At 44.5% G+C, this 27,865-nt stretch overlaps 1 protein-coding gene across 1 annotated transcript in view; it reads left to right on the top strand.

Annotated features, from left to right (window-relative positions):
• The window catches only part of NOCT (nocturnin), a 32,715-nt gene that overhangs the window by 2,272 nt on the left and 2,578 nt on the right, over positions 1-27,865 (top strand). The window contains exon 2 of the mRNA XM_050790241.1: positions 25,839-26,108. Coding sequence (XP_050646198.1) covers positions 25,839-26,108 — 270 coding nt within the window. The remainder of the gene's footprint in view (positions 1-25,838; positions 26,109-27,865) is intronic.

The following is a 27,865-nucleotide window of genomic DNA, read 5'->3' as shown; positions in this document are numbered from 1 at the left end:
TCTCGGCTCACTGCAAGCTCCGCCTCCTGGGTTTACGCCATTCTCCTGCCTCAGCCTCCTGAGTAGCTGGGACTACAGGCGCCCGCCACCGCGCCCGGCTAATTTTTTGTATTTTTAGTAGAGACGGGGTTTCACTGTGGTCTCGATCTCCTGACCTTGTGATCCGCCCGCCTCGGCCTCCCAAAGTGCTGGGATTACAGGCTTGAGCCACCGCGCCCGGCTAAGATGGGGTTTCTCCATGTTGGTCAGGCTGGCCTCGAACTCCCGAACCCAGGTGATCCGCCCGCTTCCGCCTTCCAAAGTGCTGGGATTACAAGCGTGAGCCACCGCGCCCGGCCTATAAAGTTTTAAAAATAGGCCGGGCGTGGTGGCTCACGCCTGTGATCCAGCACCGTGGGAGGCCGAGGCGGCTGGATCACCTGAGGTCAGGAGTTCGTGACCATCCTGGCCAACGGGTGTGGGCGTGGTGGCACTCGCCTGTAATATCCCAGCTAAGAGGCTGAGGCAGGAGAATCGCTTAAACCCGGGAGGCAGAGGTTGCAGTGAACCTCTGGAGATCGCACCATTGCACTCCAGCCTTGGCGACAAGAGTGAAACTCCGTCTCAAAATAAAATTAATAAAAATTTAAAAATGCATATATATATGCATTTTATATATATATATAATCGTTTTATATATATATATAAAAAACGATTATCTGGAATGTGATTGAAGCCAGTACTTTAAACTCTATTTGCATTGCTGGCGGATGTTTAGATATTTCCCAAACTAGTATCAAACTCCTGGCCTCAGGCTATCCTCAGACTCTGGAGTAGTGGAGATTTGCAGGTGGAAGCCAACCACGCCCAACTTAGTTGTAAAATTAGGATGTTGAATTGGTTGCTGGAGACTCTGAACTATATTGTTCCTTAGAATAAACTTGACAGTGGCCGGGCGCGGTGGCTCAAGCCTGTAATCCCAGCACTTTGGGAGGCCGAGACGGGCGGATCACGAGGTCAGGAGATCGAGACCATCCTGGCTAACACGGTGAAACCCCGTCTCTACTAAAAATACAAAAAACTAGCCGGGCGAGGTGGCGGGCGCCTGTAGTCCCAGCTATCCGGAGGCTGAGGCAGGAGAATGGCGTAAACCCGGGAGGCGGAGCTTGCAGTGAGCTGAGATCTGGCCACTGCACTCCAGCCCGGGCTACAGAGCAAGACTCCGTCTCAAAAAAAAAAAAAAAAAAAAAAAAAGAATAAACTTGACAGTTAGATTCCCCACCCCCACCCCCAGTTTCGTAGGAATGTGGCACATTGTGAAATAACTGCCAGAATGGGTATACCACCTGATAACTTTTTTCTTGCTGGAAATTTTAAGAACTACATTGTTAGGTTTGAGGTAGGAAAAGTAAAAGAAAACGAGATGATGTCTTTTGTACCAGCTTTTATCTTAAATTCCCTCAGTCTCAGAGGCAGGGTTAGTAGGTGCCTCTTGGGAATACAGTTAGCTTGTGTAAAACAGATAGAGATGGCTGTGTTATCTGAGCAATTACTGTTATCTGAGTAATAAATATCAGGTCAGATTGGAATGTTGGGCTTTTGACTCAAAGTGTTGAATGAACTTCTTTTAAGAAATCTCCTGAAACCCCCTAGTTTTACAGATTAGGAAATTGAAGGACTTTATGGTACTTAAACTTTTGTAGGCAGTTACTGTAAAGTCTAGACATTTTTCCTGTATCATGCAGTTTTAGCTTCGGCTTGTTGGAAGAAACATGTGCGTGCATTGATTCATTCATTGCTTGTTCACTCATTCCAGATCTTTACAGAATGTCTCACACAATGTAGGTGCTTTATTATAGGAGCTAAAAAGAACATGAGCTTTTTAGTCAGTCCCTAAGGAGTTTACTGCCCAGTAAGAGATGAGATTTGCACAAAGAAATGGCTGTTTAATGAAATGAAACACCTTTTATTCTCTGGACTTGGAAATGGCACAAGGGTGCAGGAAAGCAGGAAGTCCCTTTTAGGCTTCTAGAAGTGGATGGCATTTCAGCTGGCTCTTGAAGCATGGTTAGTATTGGAAGAGATTACTATAGAGCATTTTGTTTGGAAAAAGCAGGCATAAATGCAGAAAGGCATGAGACACAGATGAGGAAGGGTGAGAGAAGAGGCACTTTGCAAAATGGACATTGTTTTCCAAAGAGCCTCAGAGCCAGCACTAAGTACTTTTTAATTTTAATTTTAATTTTTTTTGAGACAAGGTCTCGCACTGTTGCCCAGGCTGGAGTGTAGTGGCACCACCTCTGCTCACTGCAAACTCCACCTCCCAGGCTCAAGCAATTCTCCTGTCTCAGCCTCCGGAGTAGCTGTGACTACAGACACACCACTGTGCTGGGCTAATTTTTGTATTTTTAGTAGGAACGGGATTTCAACACGTTGCCTAGGCTCTCTCATCAGCTCTGGTGATCCACCTGCCTTTGCCTTCCAAAGTGCTGGGATGACAGGCATGAGCCACTGCGCCCAGCCTATTAAGTGCATTTTTAAAATGCAGATTCTTAGATCCTACTATAGACCTATTAAGTCTGAGTCATTCATGATGGGCCCTGGATTCCACATAACCAAATGAAATGACAAAAAGAATAACTCCAGATTGTTATTCTATGCCCTCAAATTTGGACATCTGGCACCCATATGTGAGAGAGACATTTAAGGAGCCGAAAACTCCTCTCCACTCCTGAGCCTTTTGATGGGGAGTGGTGAGTCCCAACACCTGTCCACATTTGCTAGTCAGTTCCTGCATAACTTAATGCTCCTTGGCAGTTGGTGGTTATTGGGAAGATAAGTACAGTCCCTTTGGAGTTATCAGATTCCAGGTTTTTAGAATTAAAAGGTGACCTTGGGGATGATCTCGGTGTTTGGCTTTCTTTTTGCAAGGATAGCAGCCCCCATAAGAAGTAGCAGTTGCCACAGTTACTGTACTGGATGAAACAAACGCAGTTGGAAGTCATCCGTGGGTTTATAAATGCTATCCTCCACATCCCTCCTCAGAGAATGAAGAGTTGGCTGAGCTACCGTTCTCTACCATTAGAACATTTGCTTTTTTCATGGTACAATTTTAAAGGCAAATGCCACCAACTCATTTGAGAAGGCAGCTTTATTTAATATGTCCTTTAACTATGTGAGTAAACTGCTGATGAGAGAAGAAATGGGAAAGCTTGTAATTATCAAGCTGCTATGGAATAAATTGCTTTCCTTGTGGGAAAACTAATGTATGATTTTTCTGTTAGGATTCAACGGCAACAGTTTAAATATGGTGAACTGGGGTTCTTTGGGATTAATAACCATGGCTCCAGATTCACATTCCACACACTTAACATTTGCAAATCATTTAACCTTGCTTGCTGTCTCAACACTAGACTTTACTTAGAACAAATAAGATGAATTGATAGCAATTTATCCACAAGCTTTATTGAACAGTACATGTAAAATGCGACATGACTAATTGCAGCGGGAGTTGGAAGAGAAATCGGTATGGCTGAATTTGTCAAGAAACGCTTTGCTTTGAATTAGGTGAAAAAGGAGGGTGCTTTGGAAGGGGACAGGTTGCAGGGTGAGGGGGCTAGGCAGAGAAGACCACACACTGCCTGGAAGAAGGTGGAGCATGCAGGAGCTGTGGCAGGCATCTTAGGAAAAGAGGTATAATCAGAATCCTTTGGGACACTTGTTAAAATGCAGATTTCTGGTCTTTCACCCATCTTGAATCAGTTTCCTGTGGAGAAGTCTGGTGGAGTGCATATTTAACAAGTGCCCCAGGGGATTCTTCCAAAAAGATTAGGGAGTATTCATGAGCTCTGCCCCTCCTTTCCCCAAAGGTACTTATTCCTGGAAAGCTTGAGAAGCTCTGGAGAGGATTCTGGAAGAGCCTGAAGACCTTTGGCTGGGCACAGTGGTTCATGCCTGTAATCCCAGCACTTTGGGAGGCCGAGGCACGAATCACTTGAACTCAGGCGTTCAAGACCAGCCTGGGCAACATGGTGAAACCCTGTCTGTACTAAAATTTAAAAAAAAAAAAAAAAAAGCCAAGTGTAGTGGTGCACACCTGTACATCCCAGCTGCTTGGGAAGCTGAGGCAGGAGAATCACTTGAACCCGGGAGGAGGAGGTGTCAGTGAGCCGAGATTGCACCATTGCACTCCAGCCTGGGTGATAGAGTAGGAGCAATACTCTGTCTCTAAAAAAAAGAATCTTTGAGCTTGGGGCCTAAGGCAATTCAAGAGACCCCTGAGCAAGAACGTTGACCCCCAACAAAAGCAGCTTTAAAACAAATTTGTATATTTTGTCGAGACGGTTTTGCCATGTTGCCCCAGCTGGTCTCAATCCTGGGCTCAAACAATCCTCCCACCTCAGCCTCCCAAAAGTACTGGGATTACAGGCATGAGCCATCACGCCCTGCCAAAAGCAGCTTTTAAGAAAGGGAAGAAATTCCAGGGCGAGGCACAGTGGCTCACGCCTGTAATCCCAGCACTTTGGGAGGCCAAGGCAGGTGAATCACCTGAGGTCGGGAGTTAGAGACCAGCCTGACCAACATGGACAAACCCTATCTCTACTAAAAATACAAAATAAGCCGAGCGTGGTGGCGCATGCCTGTAATCCCAGCTCCTCAGGAGGCTGAGACAGGAGAATTGCTTGAACCCGGTGGAGGTTGTGGTGAGCCGAGATCGCGCCGTTGCACTCCAGCTTGGGCGATAAGTGTGAAACTCCATCTCAAAAAAAAAAAAAGAAAGAAAGAAAAGGGAAGAAATTTGCATATTAATGAAAAGTTCAGTGAGAGGAAACTTGAGACTGACATTATAATGGGAGTGTGTATCCATGTAGTCGTATAACTTACAGAGTGGGATAATCAAGGAGGTTTCTATAATGTTTACTAAAAGGGAGGCAATTGTGTTCTGGCTTCTTGGAGTTAGGAAGGGAGATACAGCATCTGTATTTGCTGTCAGGAGTCACTGGTGACTAATCAGAGTTTATAGGGCTTTGATAGCCACTTAAGTGGTGGTTATACTTCAGTAAATACTTAGAAACTTGAAGGACAGTGTGCATGGGTGTTTAGCCTCATAGTAAACCTGTTTGGACTTTCGTGGAAAGCAGCTAAGATACTTTTTATTTATCGTTATTCTTAGAATGGGAGAAAATCAGCCTTCCCACGGAGGGAGTGAGACCTCAAGTGAAAACCTTAGCTGTCCTCTGGCCCTATGTGGCCTCAAAGCAGCACTTGAATCATATATTAATACTTAGCAAGAATTCCGTGTCAGCGATGTGGGCAACAGTGCCCAGGGGAAAGAAGGCTAAACAAAATTGGTACCATCCAATTTGAATGTCCCTATAACCATTTTTTTCTCCTTCCAGTATAGACAAAAAATGCATGGGCCCCATTCAGATCTTCTGGATTTTAATATCTCCAAGTGGGGCCTGAGCATCTGCTGATTCTGACGTAGGCCCCGGGTAGACACCAGCCATATACTGAAAACACAGGCGGACACCTGAGGAGGCTCGTTTTACTAAATGTTTAGAAGCCTGTTCTAAGTTTCTCAATGCATTGATGCGATTCTCCTGTCTTCAAAAGTTAGAGACCACTGTTGGATTGTGGAGAGTTGTGCAGAAAGGAACATTTTTATTTTATTTATTGTAGAGACGGGGTCTCACTGTTGCCCAGGCTGCTCTTGAGCTCTTGGCAAGTCCATGAAAATCAGTGCTTAGAAGTTATGATGCCGGCCGGGTACAGTGGCTCACGTCAGCACTTTGGGAGGCCAAGGAGAGGGGGGATCACTTAAGGTTAGGAGTTCGAGACCAGCCTGGGCAACATGGCAAAACCCTGTCTTTATGTAAAAATTAGCCAGATGTTAGTGGTGTGTGCCTATAATCCCAGCTACTCGGGAGGCTGAGGCAGGAGAATTGCTTGAACCCAGGAGGTGAGGTTGCAGCGAGCTGAGATTGCACCACTACACTCCAGCCTGGGCAACTGCGAGACTCCATCTAAAAAAAAAAAAAAAAGTTCTGACGCATCCGAAGTGACAATCAGAATTGTTCTGGAAGGATATCTGGGAAGTTTCTTGGTCTTGTTGCATCCTCTCCAGCTGTCTTCCTTTCCCTTTTCTATCTTTCCTCCAACTCTTGAGGTTCCAGTACCTAAACAGCTCAGTTTGCCGGTCTGCAAATATGCTTGTAAGTCCAAATATCTTGTCTAGTACAGGGTACAAAGTAAGTTACACTGCAGATTCTAATAATACCTGGGATATAGTACTTTTCTAGGCCGGGCGCGGTGGCTCAAGCCTGTAATCCCAGCACTTTGGGAGGCCGAGACGGGCGGATCACAAGGTCAGGAGATTGAGACCATCCTGGCTAACACGGCGAAACCCCGTCTCTACTAAAAACACACACAAAAATATTAGCCGGGCGAGGTGGCGGCGCCTGTGGTCCCAGCTACTCGGGAGGCTGAGGCAGGAGAATGGCGGGAACCCGGGAGGCGGAGCTTGCAGTGAGCTGAGATCTGGCCACTGCACTCCAGCCTGGGCGACAGAGCGAGACTCCGTCTCAAAAAAAAAAAAAAAAATAATAATAATAATACTTTTCTATTTCCTCTTGTGTGTTTTGCTTTTATGGATGCTAACTATCATTGAAGTTCTGCTGAAGGAAAATGTTTATCTTTCAAATCTTGTAGGTCAAATAGACTCACTGAGACTTATTTCTAGAATTAGTTTCTCTTTCAGGTGGTTCTGAAATTATGTTTGGAAATAGTTTTATGACAGTGTTTTTAATCTGATTTTTAAATTTTAATTTAATATTATTTTATTTTTTGAGATAGAGTCTTGCTCTGTTGCCCAAGCTGGAGTGCGATGGCGCAATCTCTGTTCACTGCAACCTCCGTCTCCTGGGTTCAAGCAATTCTCCTGCCTCAGCCTCCTGAGTAGCTGGGGATTACAGGCGCCTGCCACCACGCCCAGCTAGTCTTTTGTATTTTTAGTAGAGACTTAGGGTTTTGCCATGTTGGTCAGGCTTGTCTCGAACTCCTGACCTCAGGTGATCTGCCTACCTCGGCATTACAGGCGTGAGCCACCACGCCAGGCCTTGCCTCTGAACTTTTAAAGACCATTGTGAGTACTGATTATCTGTAGAGGCTTACAAGATGTCCTTATCTTTGGTATTCAAAAGTTCCATCAGGATAAATGTCTCAGCATCTGATGCGCCCATGCAATCGAAATGCATGCCTTAGCACGTGAAAAGTTAGTATCATTTCTCGGGTTATTTTGTCCACTGTATTGTCTCTTGTTCTCAGGTTCTTGAACTCCTGTTAGATTGTTGGCCATGTGGATCTATCCTCCGTGTCTATTCATCCTTTTTTTTTTTTTTTTTTTAATTATTTTAGAGACCGTCTCCACTTTGTCACCCAGGCTGGAGTGCACTGGTGTGATCATAGCTCACTGTAACCTCTAACTCCTGGGCTCAAGTGATCCTCCCACCTCAGCCTCTGGAGTAGCTGGGACTATAGGTGTGCTCCACCACGTCTACCTACTTTTATTTTTTTGTAGAGACGGGTCTCAGCTCAGACTGGTCTCAAACTCCTGGGCTCAAGCAGTCCTTCTGCCTCTGCCTCCCAAAGCACTGGATTACAAGCATGAGGCACCAAGCCAGGCCTCCATTCATGTTTTAGTGTTTTTATCTCTTCTCTGTTTCATGAGATTTTCTGAAAATTTTTGTTCTGCAGTCATTTTAAATTCCTAGACATTTCTAGTTGTTTAATTGCTCCTTTTTTTCACAGAAGCCTGTTTTGTGTCTATAATGTCTCTTGTACTTTAAATATATCAAGATGTGTGTGCCTGTTTCTCCTTTAGGCCTCTTTCCTGGAGAGGAGGGGAGTTTGCCTGTTGTTTTGTTTGTTTGTTTTTTGAGATGGGGTCTCTCTTTGTCACTCAGGCTGGAGTGCTGTACCGTGATCTCCACTCACTGCAGCCTCTATCAACCCGGTTCAAGCACTCCTCCCACCCCAGCCTCCCAAGTAGCTGGCACCACAGGCATGCACCACCATACCTGGCCCAATAATACAACAGTTACTGTATTTTTAGTAAAGACAGGTTTTCCCCATGTAGGCCAGGCTGGTCTCAACTGCTGAGCTCAAGTTATCCGCCCATCTCAGCATCCCAAAATACTGGGATTACAGGTGTGAGCCACCGTGCCCAGCCAGTTCGCATGTTCTGAATGGAAAGGTAATCTGGAGAGTGGGCAGCCAGGCTTCCTTGTTGAATGCATGAGAGGGAGCAGGCTGGCAACTACTGCCTTTGCCAAAGAAAGGAGGGTTTCCTTCTGTGTTCTTCAGTCCAACCCCTCCCCCGCTTTTTAAGACTGTCCTAGAGATTCAGAGTTAGTTCCTGATCTGGTCTGCTTCTCTTTCAGGTCCATTCACCCTTGCAAGCCATTCTAAAGCTATCGCTCATTTGCTTTGGAGTATTCTTTGGTTCGATGGAGCATGCGAAAGCCACCCTTCCCAGCTTTGTCTGTGAGAGAGGGGACGCGTGTAACTAGTGCCACTGTTCACTTTCATTCTTGAATTGCCCTAACAGTTACCCCCTCAGCCTCTCCTGCCCTTTCTATTTGTTGATTCAGCTTGGAGTTTCTTCAAGGTGGTCTTGGGAAAACCACATTTACCTTTGGTAACTTGTACTGCCCCTTCCTTCACTCTGGTTTTTGTTAATTCAACCTTGTTTCTGTTTTTTTGGAATTCCTACAAGTTTTTGCTCTATTGATGTCATGCATCCCTTCTTGTTTTCCAGTGTTATTGATGCATTCTTTAAAAAATTTTAAATAGGCTGGGCGTAGTGGCTCACACCTGTAATCCCAGCACTTTGGGAGGCTGAGGCGGGCAGATCGCCTGAGGTTGGGAGTTCTAGACCAGCCTGGCCAGGATGGTGAAACCCTGTCTCTACTAAAAATTAGCCGGGCATGGTGGCAGGTGCCTGTAATCCCAGCAGCTACTCATGAGGCCGAGGGAGGAGAATTGCTTGAACCCAGGAGGCAGAGGTTTCAGTGAGCCGAGATGGTGCCATTGCACTCCAGCCTGGGCAACAGAGTGAGACTCCGTCTCAAAAAAAAAAAAAAAAATTAAGTATAGGTACTTTATTTCTTCAAGATCTTAGGAAGGAGAGAAAGTAAATGTATTTTGCTCTCTTGGCCTAGAACCAACCTGCCCAATTATATGCAACATATTCTTTTTTTTTTTTTTTTTATGTGCCTTAATTATTCAAGCAGTGCTCTGGGAATTTGTATATGAAAATTGTTTCCCCTCCTTTTTAAGTGACTAAAAATCTTTTATTGGTTTTATGATATATATACAAATGGACTAGTGGTGAGCATAGCTGCCTTCCAAATGGACTATACAATTTTATTTTTTATTTATTTTTTTGATGGAGTCTTGCCCTGTCACCCAGGCTGGATGGAGTACAGTGGCGCAATCTCTGCTCACTGCAACCTCCGCCTCCCAGGTTCAAGTGATTCTCCTGCCTTAGCCTCCCAAGTAGCTGGGATTACAGGCATGCGCTACCACGCCCAGCTAATTTTGTATTTTTAGTAGAGATGGGGTTTCACCCTGTTGGTCAGGCTGGTCCTGAACTTCTGACCTCTGGTGATCCGCCCATCCCAGCCTCCGAAAGTGCTGGGATCACAGGCGTGAGCCACCGTGCCTGGCCAATTCTTTTAGGGATGGGGTCTCTCTATGTAGCCCAGGCTGAACTCAAACCCCTGGGTTTAAGGGATCTTCCTGCCTCAGCCTCCCGAGTAGCTGAGACTATAGGCATGTGTCACCATGTTTGGTTCATTGTTTAAAAATTTTTATACTTTTTTATTTTATTTATTTATTTTTTTGAGACGGAGTTTCACTCTTGTCACCCAGGTTGGAGTGCAGTGGCATGATCTTGGCTCACTGCAGACCCCACCTCCTGGGTTCAAGTTATTCTCCTGCCTCAGCCTCCCAAGTATCTGGGATTACAGGTGCCCACCACCACACCTGACTAAATTTTGTGTTTTTAGTAGAGATGGGGTTTTTGCCCTGTTGGCCAGGCTGGTCTTGAATTCCTGACCTCAGGTGATCTGCCCACCTCAGCCTCCCAAACTGTTGGAATTACAGGTGGGAGCCACCATGCCTGACCTTTTTTTTTTTTTTTTTTTAATGAGACAGGGTCTTCCTCTGTCACCCAGACTGGAGTACAGTGGCGCAGAGACAGCTCACTGCAGGCTCAACCTCCTGGGCTCACGCAGTCCTCCTGCCTCAGCCTCCCAAGTAGCTGGGACCACAGGCGCATGCCACCATGCCTGGCTAAAGGCTCATTTTAATATAATGTAGAGCAGAGGTTGGCAACCTTTTTCCATAAAGAGCCAGCTAGTAAATATTTTAGACTTTCTGGGCCATATATCTGTCGCAGCTACTAAGCTCTGCGGTTATAGTGTGAAAGCAGCTGTAGACAGTACAATATGTAAACTTTATGATACTAAAATTTGAATTTCATATCATTTTCACATGTCACGACATATTACTGTTCTTAAGGTTCCCCCCCCCCCCCCACTGAAAAGTACAAAAGCCTTTCCTAGCTTGCGGGCAGCACAAAGACAGGACGCTGCCAGAGTTAGCTCATGGGTCACAGTCGGTAGATCCTGATCTAGAGAGGGCTCTGTACAGTCACCAGAAGGCTCCTCATAGTTTCATATTTCCACTCGCAACTGTAAAAACACGTCATTTTTCCAAGTGTCCCAGAAATGTTAGTGATGGGGGATCACCAGATTTTTAGGTTTTGCCTTTTCACGTTTGTATTTCAGAGGAATGTGCTAGAAAAGCCCAGCTCGTGGAAATGATTTGTCAGCCAATAGACAATGGAGCACCAATCGAACATGTTAAACTAAGCATTTATCATGGAGGGATTTCCTTCTCCTTAGAGAGCTTTTCCATATGAGTCTGTCATGGCTGAAGGTATGGCTCAGTCTTGTCTGGATGACGCTTCAGCTTTCTTGTCTGGTCTGTGACTGCCTCCTGGCAAAGAGAGGTTGTTTGAATTGTCACGCTCAGTCTAGGTGCTTGTATTTTTAGACACGTTAGGTTGGGAGTTCTGACCTTCACTTGATCTCTCTGGTAATGCCATGCGGGTCGTGACACTGCTTTGTACACTCTGTGCTGTGCCAGTATGTGTGCTGTGATGACTGTGACGTCGACAGATGGAGGAGATGGAACTTGACCTCTGTGTCTTCCTGGTGTGAAGAATGGGCTGCTGTGTCTGTCCGGGGCCAGGCAGGACAGCTGCATCGCAATTACCCTGACGCGGTATCAGCATGGCTGGAGATGCTGACGAGCAGCAGTCCAAGGTGCAGGTAACTTTCTCCAGGGCCAGCCCCCTTACTAGTTGTGCAATCTAGAGAAAGCTCTGCAGTTACCTGATCCATGCCTGGAAAGTGGTGAATATGATACCCACTTCACCAGATTTGAGACAGAATAATGAAAATAGTTGGAAGCAGTCTGGCACATTATCTCCAATGTTAATAATAGTCTCTCTTTTTTTTTTTTTTTTTTTGAGACAGAGTTTTGCTCTGTCGCCCAGGCTGGAGTGCAGTGATGCAATCTTGGCTCACTGCAACCTCCTCCCGGTTCAAGCAATTCTCCTGTCTCAGCCTCCCAAGTAGCTGAGATTACAGGCACCCACCACCATGCCCAGCTAATTTTTGTATTTTTGATAGAGACGGAGTTTCACCATGTTGGTCAGTCTGGTCTCAAACTCCTGACCTCAAGTGATCCACCCACCTTGGCCTCCCAAAGTGCCAGGATTACAGGCATGAGCCACCACGCCCAGCTGAATAATAGCCTTCTCTTTATGCCTAGGAAAAAAGTGAGTTTTCCAGAATAAAACAGAATAGCTAACATTTAGCTAATCACTTAGGATGTGCCAAGTACCTCTAGTTTAACTCAATCCTCACACTAACCAAATAAAGTAGGTTACACTTATCCATATGAAGAAGATAATGAAGAAGCAGAGAGGTAAATAAGTTATCCAGGATCCTATTAGTAAAAAGTGGAGCCACGATTTGAATTCAGACAGCCTAACTTGAGTCCGTGCTTTAAGACTTGCCTCTGCTGAACCACAGGCTGAACTTCCTGGGGAGAGCTGAGGCTTCAGCTATAAGGCTCAGTACTCGAGGCAGGCCTGTCACAGTCAGTCAGTGGCACTCAGTAACAGACTGGGAGCCTGGTCGGTCACTAACTAAAATATTTGATTTCTACCACACAGTAATATCTTCTTACCTTGGCACTTAGTTTATTTTTATTTTAAATTTAATAGCAGTGGGGCTCACTACATTGCCCAAGCTGGTCTCAAGTTCTTGGGCTCAAGCGATCCTTCTGCCTAAATTGGCACTTAAAATCCAGTCTCTAGGATCTGGAAATTCATGTCATAAAAGCCCACATCATGTAAAATTTGAAGGTAACTGCATTCATTTGCCAGGTGGACCTTCAGGGGACATGTCACACTGTTTGAGTTTTGCTTTTCTTGCTGATGGGTGCACACCAAAGTTTCACAAAAATTTAGAAAGATAGTTACTTTTTTTTTTTTTTGGAAACAGTCTTGCTTCTGTCGTCCAGGCTGGAGTGCAGTGGCGCAATCTTTGCTCACTGCAACCTCTGCCTCCCAGGTTCAAGCGATTCTTATGAACCTCAGCCTCCTGAGTAGCTGGGATTACAGGCACCTGCCACCAAGCCCAGCTAATTTTTTTGTATTTTTAGTAGAGACGGTGTTGTTGGCCATGTTGGCCAGGCTGGTCTCCTGACCTCAGGTGATCCATCTGCTTTGCCCTTCCACAGTGCTGAGATTACAGGCGTGAGCCACCACGCCTGGCCTAGAGTTACATTTAATGGTAACTTAGGACCTCATTTACACTTCTGAACCTTAGTGTTCTTATCTATAAAGTGGTGTAAATAATGACCAATGGGTTCTTGAGCAGGTAACTGGTTACAGCAATTAAAAATGCTTGGTATACCATAAAATGCTCCACCAATAAAAGGTGGTCCTCCATCAGTGTTTGACAGAATTTCTTGGTACTTTGCTGTCACTTGCCATCTTTTATTAATTGTTTAAATCACTGGACTGGATCCTGGGGGAAATGGTAAATAAGAGAAACAGCCCCTGCCCTTGGGAGGCTTAAAGTCTCATGAGTAAAGGACAGAGGTCGTAGTTCAAATATCCAAGGGTACCCTAAGTAGGAAAAATGGGCCAGGTATAAGAAAAGAAGAGCCATTGGTTGATCCATAGAGCTAGGCCTGTTTGCTGTGAATCTTTGTTGATTCCTTCAATATATATTAAATAAATATATTGTATATCCAACATCCAGGCTGCTTTAAAGTTGGTGGTTATCTTGTGTGAATTCTCGTTTGTATTGAAGATAGCCAGGTATTCTGGAACCTACTCTTAAGAAGGCTAATGAAAATCAGCTGCTAAATTAGCTTAGTTTTGTGTTCAACACGCATGGCCAGTAGATGGCAGCATTGGATTGCTGTTTCAGGGATGCCTTCCTGTGCCGTTGATGGCTTACAGTTTTTGTGTTGTGTGTGCTTCAAGGTTTCCTCGGGCGGAGGTTGATCCACTTCCATAGCTTCCCAGGTGCGTACTCAAGATAATCCTGGCTGTTGCTTGGTTTTTAATTAGCGTTTTTGCCAGGCCACCATTTCAAGATACTAAACGTAAACTGTGAGAGAAGTAATTAGACGCTGAATGGTTTGGGCAAAGCCTAGAACAGGCAGTTGCTGGGCAGCCCGAGGAAGGAACCCAGTGTGGAGCTGTGGGGAGCGGTCTGCCCTGAGTGATTCCTGAGTGCTGTTAGGAGTGCTTGGAACGGTGGGCCCAGTCAGTTTGGGCCTCGACTGTTGGGGTCGTCATCCAGCATTCTAATTATTAATGTGAAGGTGTTTAATTGCAGCCCGACCGTTTTCCTTATGGTCAGCACTCTTAGGAACTTGAATTGTGATCTGCCTGATTGCTTTAGAAGTGTGTAGTAATTGGTAGTATTAAGGGTGTACATATATTCAAATATATTTGTGATTGGCCCACTTGTGGGTTGTTTTTTTTTTTTTTTTTTTTAGAGGAAGTCTTGCTCTTGTCGCCCAGGCTGGACTGCAGTGGTGCGATCTCGGCTCACTGCAACCTTCCAGGTTCAAGCGATTCTCCTGCCTCAGCCTCCCAAGTAGCTAGGAGTACAGGCGCCTGCCATCACGCCTGGCTAATTTTTGTATTTTTAGTAGAGATGGGGTTTCACCATGTTGGTCAGGCTGGCCTCGAACTCCTGACTTCAGGTGATCCACCCACCTTGGCCTCCCAAAGTGCTGGGATTACAGGTGTGAGCTACCGCGCCCAGCCTCCCACTTGTGTTTTTTAGGAAAGTACAGGTATTACCAAATGGGACATCACATACTACTACTGTATTTCAGAAATCTAAATAATCTGAATTCTCTGGCAGTTCTTTAAAGGCTGTTTATAAAGGTAAGAAGACTTATATTCTTTTTTTTTTTTTTTTTTTTTTGAGGCGGAGTCTCGCTCTGTCGCCCAGTTCACTGCAAGCTCCGCCTCCCGGGTTTACGCCATTCTCCTGCCTCAGCCTCCCAAGTAGCTGGGACTACAGGCGCCCGCCACCTCGCCTGGCTAGTTTTTTGTATTTTTTAGTAGAGACAGGGTTTCACCGTGTTCGCCAGGATGGTCTCGATCTCCTGACCTCGTGATCTGCCCGTCTCGGCCTCCCAAAGTGCTGGGATTACAGGCTTGAGCCACCGCGCCCGGCCGAAGAGTTATATTCTTATACAGTAAAATAGCAGTGAGGTCTTAATAATAGTGGTACAAGGAATTAAGACATCCAGTTCTAAATGTATGTAAAAATGTGCTTAAAGAATTAATCGGTGGCAGGGGATGGGGTGATGTTGCTAAATGGACACTAGGCAGAAGAGATAAAGCTATTTTGATGTGCCTGTTAACTGTATGAATTCTGTAATTTGTGTTGCATTGAGAATGGTGGCTGGCCCATTGCAGTGGCTCACACCCAATCCCAACACCTTGGGAGGCTGAGGTGGAAAGATCACTGAAGGCCAGGAGTTTGAAGCCAGCCTGGGCAACTTAGTGAGATCTCGTCCCTATTTTTTAAAATTCTTTTTTAATAAAAAAATGAAAGGAGAATTACTGTGTCTGTGAAAAGTGAATTGTGAGCAGAAGCCAAGTATGTGTGGAATCAAATCCAAAATTTCCAAACACATAAAATTAGACCCGAAGCCAATTTGAGTGCCAAATAGAGTTCAGCAGAGGTTTTGTCAAGATTTGGTACTTTTCAGTGTCTTAATTGCCACGTGGGTGAATTATTTGTGCTGTCTAGCCTTAGGAAATAAGCTTTGAATATTGAGCTATTATGAATGTTTGAAAATCTTTTTAAAGTCCTAAATAGCAACTCCTATTAAGGCATAAAACTTAAGTAGATGGTTTGAAATCCTGGAAATCAACATGTATTTATGTATGAAAGGAATTTTTTTTTTTAATGGTTGATACTCAAAAATTTAAAAGTGAATGTGCATTAGCTGAGTGTGGTGGCGTGCACCTGTAGTCCCAGCTACTTGGGAGGCTGAGGCTGGAGAATTGCTTGAACCTGGGAGGCGGAGGTTGCAGTGAGCCAAGATCGTGCCACTGCACTCCAGCCAGGGCAACAGAGCGAGACTCCGTCTCCAAAACAAAAAAAAAAAGTGAATGTGGCCAGGTGTGGTGGCTCACACCTGTAATCCCAGCACTTTGGGAGGCCAAGGTGGGTGGATCACTTGAGGTCAGGAGTTCAAGACCAGCTTAGCCAACATGGGAAAACCCCATCTCTACTAAATATATAAAAATTAGCCAGGTGTGGTGGCGTGCCACTGTAATCACAGCTACTCAAGAGACTGAGGCAGGAGAATCGCTTGAACTGGGTGAGGGGCAGAGGTTGCAGTGAGCTGAGACTGCGCCATTGCACTCCAGCCTGGGCAACAGAGTGAGACTCCATCTCAAAAACGTTGAATGTTAGGCCGGGTATGGTGGCAATGCCTGTAATCCCAACACTTTGAGAGGCTGAGCGGAGAGGATTGCTTGAAGCCAAGAGTTCAAGACCAGCCTGGAAACAAAGTGATACCCCTGTCTCTACAAAAAAAAAAAAAATTTAAATTAGCCGGAGTTGGTGGCATATACCTCTAATCCCTGCTGCTTAGGCTGAGGCAGGAGGTTTGCTTGAGCTCAGAAGTTAGAGGATGCAGAGAGCTGTGACGGCACCACTGCGCGGCAGCTCCAGCTTGGGCAATGGAGTGAGACCCTATCTCCAAAAAAAAACAAAGGGAATGTTAAGTTGTTTTTTAAAGTAGGTGAGAAACAATGAGACTTGTTACTCAGTTATTCTCTCATTTTGTTTTTTGTTTTGTTTATTTGTTTTTTTTGAGAGATGGAGTGCAGTGGTGCAATCATGGTTCACTGCAACCTCCACCTCCCGGGCTCAGGTGATCCTCCTGCCCTAGCCACAGGCACATGCCACCATGCCCAGCTAATTTTTTCTTTTTTTAATTACATCTAGAAAAGGATCTCTCTATGTTGCCCAGGCTACTCTCAAACTCCTGGATTTAAATGATCCACCCACCTCAGCCTCCCAAAGTGCTAGGATTACAGACTATTCCCTCATTTGAAATTGGCATAATAAGAGTATCTGCTTCCTAGGATTCTGATGAGAACTGAAAATAAAGTTCAGGAGGCTGGGAAGTTCAGTCAAAGGGCTGGCATCTGGTAAGGGCCTTGTTGCTGTGTCATGCCATGGCCGAAGGTAGAAGGGCAAGAGAGGGCTGAACTTGCCCTTTTATAAGAAATCCCCCACCCCTGCAACAGCACTGTGTCTCTCCTACCACCATATTGGTATTAAGCCATTGATGAGAGCCATGCCCTCATGACCAGACACCTCCCATTGCCCAGCTCCCAACACTGCTGCTTTGGGGATCAAGTTTCTAATACATGACCTTTGGGGCACATGCATTCAAACCATAATAAAGTGAGGAGAAGAAAAAGGTGCCCCTCAATCTTCAGTCTTCTTTAGTTTACAAATTTAAATACGTAGACTCACTACATTATAGTCCCTAGGTAGTTCTTAGTAAGCCTTAGCACTGTGCCATAAGTATAAAAATAATATGTAAAGTCTATCTAGTATTTACTTTGTTATTAATTCCCTAGCCCTGGTTTGTTTGCTGTGTTGTTGTTATTGTTGTGACAGGGTCTTGCTGTGTCACCCAGGCTGGAGTGCAGTGGCGTGTTCACAGTTCACTGCAGCTTCAAACACCTGGGCTCAAGTGATCCTCCCTCCTCAGCCCCTCAAGAAGCTGGGACTACAGGCACATGCCACCACACCCAGCTAATTTTTGTGTTTTTTGTAGAGACACAAAAAACATGTTCATCATGTTGCCTAGGCTGGTCTCAAACTCCTCGGCTCAAGTGATCTGCCCACCTCAGCCTCCCAGAGTGCTGGGATTACAGGCGTGAGCCACTTTGCGCAGCTCACGTTCTCCTACTTCTCTGGCCATGTCATTTCATGTTGCTTTTGCAGATTTCCCAGATCTCAATCCTTTGATCTTTCTAACTCAATTCAGTCTTTTCTGTACATTAATATCTCTCAATGTTTGTTTCCAGTTTGTAACTCTCTCCTGAATGCCAGTCATCTAATTGTTGGACTTCTATTTTCTGTAAACCCTGTCAAGTCTTCCTAACCACTGTAGTTGGCAACTCTATCCTTCTGGTCGCTCAGCTGGAAACTGTGGACACTTTTTTGTTTTTTTTAAGAGATACATAGGGTCTCGCTCTGTCACCCAGGCTGGAGTGCCGTGGCATGATCACAGCTCATTGCAGCCTCGATCTCCTGGGCTCAAGCAACCCAGTTCAGCCTCCCGAATAGCTGGGACTACCGATGCACACCACTACACCTGGTTAATTTGTTTTTGTTCTGTTTTGTTTTGTTGTAGAGACGGGGGCTGCCGATGTTGCCCAGTCTGGTCTCGAACTCTGACCCTAAGCGATCCTCCTGCCTTGGCCTCCCAAAGCAGTGTTTTGATTACAGGCATGAGCCACCACACCCAGCTTTCAGGCTCCTTTTTGACTGCTCTGTCACAAATCACATCCAAGTTATCAAAACTTGTTGGATCCAACTTTAGATTTATTGAGAATCCAACCACTTTCACTGCTGCCCCCCTAGTTCACCCCTGCTATCTCTTGCCTAGATTATTGTACGTTTCCTCAAATGAGTTTCCTCCTGTCTGCCCTATGTTCCTGTAGTGTAGTGTATTTTAAATATATCAACCAGTGATATTTTTTAAATGTCAATCAGATTCTCCTCTTGAGTAGAATTCTCCAGCTGCTTCCATCTCTGTTAAAGGCCAAAGTCTTTAGATAGACCAGCAAGGCCCTACTCGATCCGCTCCCTCTCACTGCTTTTTCTCTGACTTCACCTCCTTTTATTCAGACTGTTCACGCCACCGTAGTCCCCTCTGTTTATCAAGCTTGCTACACATGTTCCTCAGGGATTTTGCACTTGCTGTTCCCTCTGCTTGGAATGTTCTATCAGGTCTCCAGCGAGGCTATTTCCTTACCCCTTCCCAGTGTCTGCTCAAATTCCATCTTTTGGTGAGGCCTCCATAAGCGTCACATATCCAATAACAGCTCCCTGCCCACAAGCATTCCCTATTCCACCTTTTCCCTTTATTTTTCTCCAAAGCACTTTTCATTATATGACAGACTACACACATATATATATGTTTGTATACAGGGTCTTGTTTGTCTCTCCCCACTACAAAGAACACAAGCTCCATGAGGGCAGAGATACTCCTCTGTTTTGCTCAGTGATATATCTCCAGGGTAGTGTCTGGTACACAACAGGCACTCAAACTTTTTTTTTTCCTAGAGAGATTTTAATTTTTTTTCTCTAGAGAGACAGAGTCTTGCTATGTTGCCCAGGCTGGCCTCAAACTCCTGGCCTCAAGTGAGCCTCCTGCCTCAGCCTCCTGAGTAGCTGGAATTATAAGTGTGAGCCACTGTGCCTGGTTCCAACTCAAAGATTTGACCAAAAAAATGAATGAACAGCCATTTGTGTCTGTGGTTTGAGTGGGGCAGAAGATGAGAGTGGCCACCCATGGTGGGCCAAGTGGTATACTTGTCACAAATTAGAGTTTCATATCTAAATCCTATTTTTTCAAAGTCCTTTTTCTGGTTAGTCTTATCCATCCTGATTGTTTTAACTCTTATTATACCCTAGTGATTCTGCATAGTTAGCACCCAGTTTTTCTGTCATGAATTCATGAGTATTAATCTTTCCCCAAATACTTGCTAATTTTTTGAGGGAAAATATCAGCACATATTTTATTGGCATAACTCGAATTGCAGGGAGCACAGAACAGCCTGACACAAGGGAGTCCCTCAGTAAGCTGTCTAGAACAAGGGTGGATGAGTGGAAATGTCTTTCAGGACCATCTGTATCTCTCTGTCCTAACTTCATGATCATTATGCAACAGACTAATGTTTCCCAGGTACTTAGTATTAGAGGGCTTGTCCTGTGTCATGCTGTGGTTAAATACTCTGGCAGGCAGTGTTGCATCAGTCCACCTTGGGGAATATCTTCGGGTTTCCTGTAAGGTCTAAGGGGGCAGAGACAAGACTGTAGTAAACACTTCCTAATGATTCCTCTCTACCTAGTCTCTTATTCAAAATGTAGCCTAATATCTTTCTCAGATGAATTAATCTACTGCGAAACAAGGGCAAAAGGGCTATGCCAATAAAACTTGAAAGGCAAATTGCAGTGTATTATTCCATATATGAGTAGTGTTATCACACCTGACAAGAATTATTCATTGTTTTTGAAATACAAGAATAGAAATTCTGAATGAAACATCTTTTTAAATAATAATAATTATTTTTTTATTTTTGTAGAGACAGGGTCTCACTGTGTTGTCCAGGCTGGTCTCGAACTCCTGGACTCCAGGGAACCTCCCGCCTCAGCCTCCGAAAGTGCTAGGATTACAGGTGTGAGCCACCCCACCTGGCCCAACTTTTATTAATAGGAAGATATGTGTCTTATATCCTCAACAGTAGGGATGAGGAACATAGGAACATAGATTTGAAGAGTTTTCCCTGTTCTAACCCAGATGCCTTTTCCACCTGATCTTGGAAAATTAAGATCACGTAAGCCCTCATTTTAAAGAGAAGTAAGCAGATCTTGGCTGGGTGTGGTGGTGTGCACCTGCAGTCTCAGCTACTCGGGAGGCTGAGGTGGGAGGATGGCTTGAGCCCAGGAGTTGAGGTTGCAGTGGGCTATGATCATAGCACTGCATTCCAGCCTGGGTAACAGAGTGAGGCTCTTAAAAAAACAGGCCCTTTGGGAAAAAAAAAAAAAGGCTGGGTGCGGTGGCTCACGCCTGTAATCTCAGCACTTTGGGAGGCCAAGGTGGGTGGGTCACTTGAGGTCAGGAGTTTGTGACCAGCCTGGCCAACATGGTGAAACTCTGTCTCTACTAAAAATACAAAAATTAGTGGGGTGTGGTGAAACACGCCTGTAGTCCCAACTACTCAGGAGGCTGAGGCAGATGAATCACTTGAGCCTGGGAGGTGGAGGTTGCAGTGAGCCGAGATCACACCACTGCACTCCAGCCTAGTGGTGGAGCGAGACTCCATCTCAAACAAATAAATAAATAAAATAAATTTTAAAAAGTTAGATAAGCAGGTCTAGAGAGTTGTGGCACAGCTAAATAGTCATAGAACTGGGACTAGAATTGCTCTTTTGAGGCCTTAGAATTTGGCCATGCTGCAGTATATCCTGCATCTCAAAAGCTTAGTCTTCTGTTGAAAACCACCAAGAGGCTCTGAGGCCAAATAAGGTAGATGACCAGATTTGATAATCTGCTATTGGTTCAAAATGAGCTGGCTTTAACAAGAATGTTTTCCTTGAGAATTGTATGTAACAGCCTATTAAATGCATTTCAAAAACTAGATCCCCCAAGAGACAACAGGGAATGATAGACTATCCCATTTGATTCATCTCATATGTACACAGCAGTCTCAGAATGGCAGTGCCAATATCACCACTACTAATTATGATCACTCAGTCATAATTGCTAGTTATCGCTACAATTAAACTTAAGGAAAAGTTTAACATTTTTAAATTGAAGATGCTTTTCTCATCCTGCCACCTCCTTTTTTGGGGTATTAAATCTTCGTGTTCATTGTTGGGCCGTATAGCCGTTATATACTGAATTCTCCCTGACAGTCTCCTTTAGGATTGATTTGCTAAGTAGCTCTATGTTTAGTGCTCTGCACCAGTTCTTACACCAATGTTTCTGGTCATTTTGGTCTGAAGCTTGTTCTCTAGTTCTAGGTATGGCAAATTTCTTTTGAAGAAGGCTGCTTAGTAAATATTTAGGCTCTGTGGGCCAAAAATGGTCCTGTTAATGTATTCGTGAGTGTGTGTGTACTTAACACATTTTTTAAATGTAAAAGTCTTTCTTAGCTTGTCGGGTGTGGTGGCTTATGCCTGTAATCCCAGCACTTTGCGGGGCTGAGATGGGAGGATGGCTTGAGCTCAGGAGTTTGAGACCAGCCTGGGCAACATAGTGAGACTCCGTTAAAAAAAAAAAAAAAAAAAAAAAAAGCCATTCTTAGCTTGAGGACTGTACAAAAGCACCAATCCTTGCACTAGTAGATTCCTCATAAGGGGCTCTTGGAGACAATATTCTAGTGTTGCTGGATATAAAATCCTTGGCTTACACTTTATGTATGTTAAATAGATTACTTCATTTTCTTCTCACATAAAACATTGCAGTTGAAGTCTGATGATAATCTGATTTTTTTTTTAATAGTCCACTTGGTCATTTTGGGTTGATACTCTCAAGTTTGCAATGTGTTTTTTTCAATATCTACTTTTTAAGTATTGTTTTTAAAAGTTTTCTTGGTTTATTTTGCTCCCTTTCATTGGTCTTCATCTGTAAGAACTGCTATTACTCATATTTTGGGTCTTTGCTCATTTTTAGTATTTGTCACTTTCTCCCTTTTATTTAAAACAAATGCAACCCTTAGTTTGACTCTGATCTTTTTCTCATTTCTTTTTAATTTTTATTGTTAATTCTTTTTGGTGTCTCCTTTCTGAGTTTTCTAATTCTGATTTAGGTTATTCTTTCATGTCTTTTTTTTTTTTTTTTTTTTTTTTTTTTGACGGAGACTTGCTCTGTTGCCCAGGCTGGAGTGGAATGGCGCCATCTCGGCTCACTGCAACCTCCTCCTCCCGGGTTCAAGCGAGTCTCCTGCCTCAGCCTCCCGAGTAGCTGGGATTACAGGCGCCCAACACCATGTCTGGCTGATTTTTGCCTTTTTAGTAGAGACAGGGTTTTGCTGTGTTGTCCAGGCTGATCTCGAACGCCTGACCTCAGGTGATCCGCCTGCTTCAGCCTTCCAAAAAGTGCTGGGATTACAGGCATGAGCCACCATGCCCAGCCTCTTGTATCATTTTCTTTTCTTTTCTTTTTTTCTTCGAGACAGAGTCTCGCTCTGTCGCCCAGGCTGGACTGCAGTGGCATGAACTCAGCTCACTGCAAGCTCCACCTCCCGGGTTCTCGCCATTCTCCTGCCTCAGCCTCCAGAGTAGCTGGGATTACAGGTGTGTGCCATCATGCCCGGCTAATTTTTTTTTTGTATTTTTTTAGTAGAGATGGGGTTTCACCGACTTAGCCAAGATGGTGTTGATCTCCTGATCTCATGATCTGCCTGCCTTGGCCTCCCAAAGTGCTGGGATTACAGGCCTGAGCCACCGCGCCCAGCCTTGTATCATTTTCTTAAAGACTTAGCTCACTCTGCAATAGGATGCAGTTTGATTTGCTTCCTGGGCACATGTTTCTGGCATGCTTTCACTGTCTGATACTGTTCTATTCTTTATTCTCTTCATGTGAAATTGGTTTTTCTAAATTTTTAGAAGGAGTGTGGTTCAGGATTGCTTTTCTGATTTCACATACTCCTTAAATGTTTGACTCCCACTGGACACTATCATCCTTCTTTCTCCACACTCACTTTTGTAAATGGTAGTTTTTCATATAACCACCCTAAAACTCAGCTTGGCAAAGATAAAGGCAAAGGACTGTAGGGCAGTCCTATTGAAGCCCGGAGCCTGACAGGTGTCAAACGTCACTGTTTATTTCACATTTAAAAATAAAATATACCATGGTGTCCCTGTGAGTTTGCTGTGGTTCCCTGGGACATGTTAGCTCACAGTTTGGGGATCACCATCTCAAGTGATGCCGATGTTGCTAATCAGGAGACCACACTTGGATGTTTGGCTGTTTTTTGTTTGTTTTCCCCCAAAAAACCTACAGGAAGTTAAAAAAAAAAAAAAGTACAAGAAGAAAGACTTTCAAAACTTGTACTGCCAGCCGTGAAGACAGTTTCTTCCTTTGGACCCATGTACTCAGGCGGAGATCAATGAAAATGAAATTATTGAAATCACACAGTTTGGAAACAGTTGTGTGTGTGTGTGCTTGTGGGAGCGCATGCTTGCTCGCGGATGCACACACACCTGCCGTGTTTGTTGGGAAAATTAGTATGTGTTTATTTGCTGTAGTCTAGCTTTCTTACTGGCGGGAAAAACTACTTTGAGTAGACAGGAAGGAACAAAAAAAGCATGCTTGCATCCTCATTGACCTTAATGTTCAAGGACATTTGGTGGTAAATATTTGAATTTCCTTTGTAACCTGCCACAGTTAATTTGATTGACTGCTAGTTTGAGATGTGGTTGATGAGCCTGCCAAATTTTATAACGAAAACTTTATATAATATTTACATTTATAAAATGTTTATATTTTATAAAGAAAACTTTGTATCTTTCAGGAGAGGGAAATCCAGATTGCCTTTATCATACACAGAAATTTGGACATTACTCCCAGTAAAACGTGCCCCTGATTTATACTATAATGAAAATAAAACATAGTTGACCTCTAAAAGCAATCAACTGCTTTCAAGTGAACTGCCACATAATGCTAATTAGTTGAAGATTATGCTCTATTCTCCTTAATGAATTATAAAAAGCAAAACACTAAAAATTACTTGGGAAGACAAAGTAACTGGTGCTTCCTGCATTTTTCCTTGCTCTTTGTCTTTCTAGGATCCCAGGAAATGTGGGCAACTCATGAGAAGGTAGTGCCCTGGATGGAAGTTAGCTGACCAAACTCAGCTTACTCTTAACCCCTTCTGGCCTCAGCCCCTTTTCTGGATTTTAAGAAATCCAGCAGTTGATACTAGATTATAGACTATACCACTCAATGAAGTTCAGAGTTCTACAGAAAGCCCAAGCCTTGATTTACACTTAACATCTAAGAGAAATGGGAAAGAATCCAGCCATTACTTTCCCCAACAGAGGGATCTGTATAGATGAAATGACCAGGGTAGCAAGCAGCCTGCTATTACCTAATTTCTCACCCAGGATTAATATTAACATGGGCTTTCTAACATTTCACTTCTTACAAACTAGTCTTTTTTTTTTTTTGAGACGGAGTCTCACACTGTCGCCCAGGCTGGAGTGTGCAGTGGCGGGATCTCAGCTCACTGCAAGCTCCGCCTCCTGGGTTCACGACATTCTCCTGCCTCAGCCTCCCGAGTAGCTGGGACTACAGGCACCTGCCACCAAGCCTGGCTAATTTTTTGTATTTTTAGTAGAGTATTTTTAGTAACACGGGGTTTCACCGTGTTAGCCAGGATGGTCTCGATCTCCTGACCTCGTGATCCGCCCGCCTTGGCCTCCCAAAGTACTGGGATTACAGGCGTGAGCCACCACGCCCGGCCACAAACTAGTCTTTTTTTTATTTTAGTCTCACTATGTCACCCAGGCTGGAGCACAGGAGAGTGATCTCGGCTCACTGCAACCACCATGCCCTGGTTCAAGTGAGTCTCCTGCCTCAGCCTCCTGAGTAGCTGGGATTACAGGCACATACCACCACACCCGACTAATTTTTTATATTTTTGGTAGAGATGGGGTTTCGCCATGTTGGCCAGGCTGGTCTCGAACTCCTGATCTCAAGTGATCCACCCACCTCAGCCTCCCAAAGAACTGGGATTACAGGCTTGAGCCACCGTGCCTGGCCGCCATGCTCTTTTTTTAAGACTGGGTTTATAAATTACAAAGACAAATCCTAGGTTAGAAGAGGCCATCAAGATCAAGGTATTTCTACCTTAAAAGGATGAGTTTTCATTGTTAATCAGAGATTAGTTTTAATGGTAGTACTTAAATTAACTGTCCTAGTAGAAAGCTGGAACCTGGAAACTCCTTTATTCTGCCTCTGTAGAGATGGCTTTATACACCGGGCGTGGTGGTTCACACCTGTAATCCCAGCACTTCGAGAGGCCAAGGCAGGCGGATCACCTGAGGTCGGGAGTTCCAGACTAGCCTGACCAACATGGAGAAACCCCATCTCTACTAAAAATACAAAATTAGCAGGGGGTAATGGTGCATGCCTGTAATCCCAGCTACTTGGGAGGCTAAGGCAGGAGAATTGCTTGAACCTGGGAGGCAGAGGTTGCAGTGAACCGACATCGCGTCATTGCACTCCAGCCTGGGCAACAAGAGCGGAACTCCATCTCAAAAAGACAAAAAAAAAAAAGAAATGACTTTATACATGAATATGGCAACAATTGAGCTCCTGGTTTCTGTGGACAGTAAATGTTTATCTTACAGTTGTGCTGGGCGAGAAGTCAGGAAAAGGAGCTGAATGTGTAATTGTGATTTCCTTTTCCGTAGCGTGTTCCATGGGAACCGGTACAAGCAGACTCTATAGTGCTCTTGCCAAGACACTGAACAGCAGCGCTGCCTCCCAGCACCCAGAGTATTTGGTGTCACCTGACCCAGAACATCTGGAGCCCATCGATCCTAAAGAGCTTCTTGAGGAATGCAGGGCCGTCCTGCACACCCGACCTCCCCGGTTCCAGAGGGATTTTGTGGATCTGAGGACAGACTGCCCTAGTACCCACCCGCCTATAAGGGTTATGCAGTGGAACATCCTCGCCCAAGGTATGCCCGATGCTTTTGTGCCTGTGCAGTCAAGTTTGCTGTGACTGCCTTTCTGCTTCTGCACATCCTCAGGTCACTGATGTTTTATATGGAAGGAAGAAGTGTGGGCAGATGGAGGTGTAGAAGGATAGGGTGACTAGAACAGCATGGAGAGCTCCTAGAAGAAGTTAAGACAGGGAGTCATCTGGGTTTTTTGTTGTTGTTTTTTGAGATGGAGTTTGACTCTTGTTGCCCAAGCTGCAGTGCAATGGCACAATCTCAACTCACTGCAACCACCGCCTCCCGGGTTCAAGTGATTCTCCTGCCTCAGCCTCCTGAGTAGCTGGGATTACAGGCATGCGCCACCACACCCAACTAATGTTGTATTTTTAGTAGAAACGGGGTTTCTCCATGTTGGTCAGGCTGGTCACGAACTCCTGACCTCAGGTGATCCACCCACCTCGGCCTCCCAAAGTGCTGGGATTACAGGCGTGAGCCCCACCGCACCTGACCTGGTTTTTACAATTAAAGCAAGTAACTCACGGTTTATTCTTTACACCTTCCATGTTTGTGGACTATCCATGAACAATGAAAGTCTGTCTACTTCCCAGCAGATCCAAATTTGAAGAACCCTGCCTTTTATTAGGCAGTTGAATGGAACAGCCTCAAACTTTCTGTTGCCCCCAGCTTTCAGTCCATAGCACCACGATACCATTTGCAGGGAAGAAGCTGGGTAACACAGAACTTTATGCAGAAAATGGCAGCTCTGTGTGGGTGGAGGTGAGTCTAGGTATTTTTGTGGCCATATTATTCATACTCATTTATATAACTTGAGACCAAAATGATGTTGCTTCAGTTCTCTATTACTTTGTGGCCAGGCGCGGTGGCTCACGCCTGTAATCCCAGCACTTTGGCAGGCTGAGTTCGGCAGATCACCTAAGGTCAGGAGTTCAAGACCAGTCTGACCAACATGGTGAAACCCCATCTCCTAAATATACAAAAGGAACTAGCTGGGTGTGGTGGTGTGTGCCTGTAATCCCAGCTACTCAGGAGGCTGAGGCAGGAGAATCACTTGAACCTGGGAGATGGAGGTTGTAATGAGCTGAGATTGAGCCACTGTACTCCAGCCAGGGGGACAGAGCGAGACTCCGTCTCAAAAAAAAATACATATATATACGTGTATGTGTATATATATACGTGTGTGTATATTACTTTGTTATGGTAGAAAGGATTTCTTTCCTGGGTCTGCCAAATTAAAAAACAGATGTGTCAATCAACTTTATGTAGCAGTTGAGATTTTAAGAAAAACAAGGGCCTGATTTTTTTTTTTTTCATGGAAAATAAGAGGAGATTCCGTGACTTACCAATCTTTGATTCTTTTTCCATAAAATAAGTCCCATTCATTCTGAATAGTGTCTATAATAGTCAGGGTTAAAACTAATACTTGGCGTTAAATATTTGGTGTTTTAAAAAACCAAAAAAAAATTTTTTTTAATTGACATTTATTTCTTTTGACATAGCTTAGATCCCTGGGACTGCAAAGCAGTTTCCTTAAGTAAGATCTTGATATCCTGGAATATAGTTACATGAAATAGTTCTGAAACAAAAGATCTGTTGTGTGCTTCATCCACATAGTGAGAGGTGATTTAGTTTGGATAGGGTAATACAGTTTGGACAGAGAACTACTCCAAGCTTTTGAAGCAGAGGAAGCATTCTGAGGGTGTTGAGTGATGCCAAACCTCCTGGGTACTTTGAAGTTATGGTTCTCTAAGACCTGA

This window comes from Macaca thibetana, chromosome 5 (genome assembly GCF_024542745.1).
Source record: "Macaca thibetana thibetana isolate TM-01 chromosome 5, ASM2454274v1, whole genome shotgun sequence".
Taxonomy (NCBI): domain Eukaryota; kingdom Metazoa; phylum Chordata; class Mammalia; order Primates; family Cercopithecidae; genus Macaca; species Macaca thibetana.
Note: the sequence above shows the minus strand (reverse complement) of the source record. Positions and strands in the feature narration are given on the sequence as shown.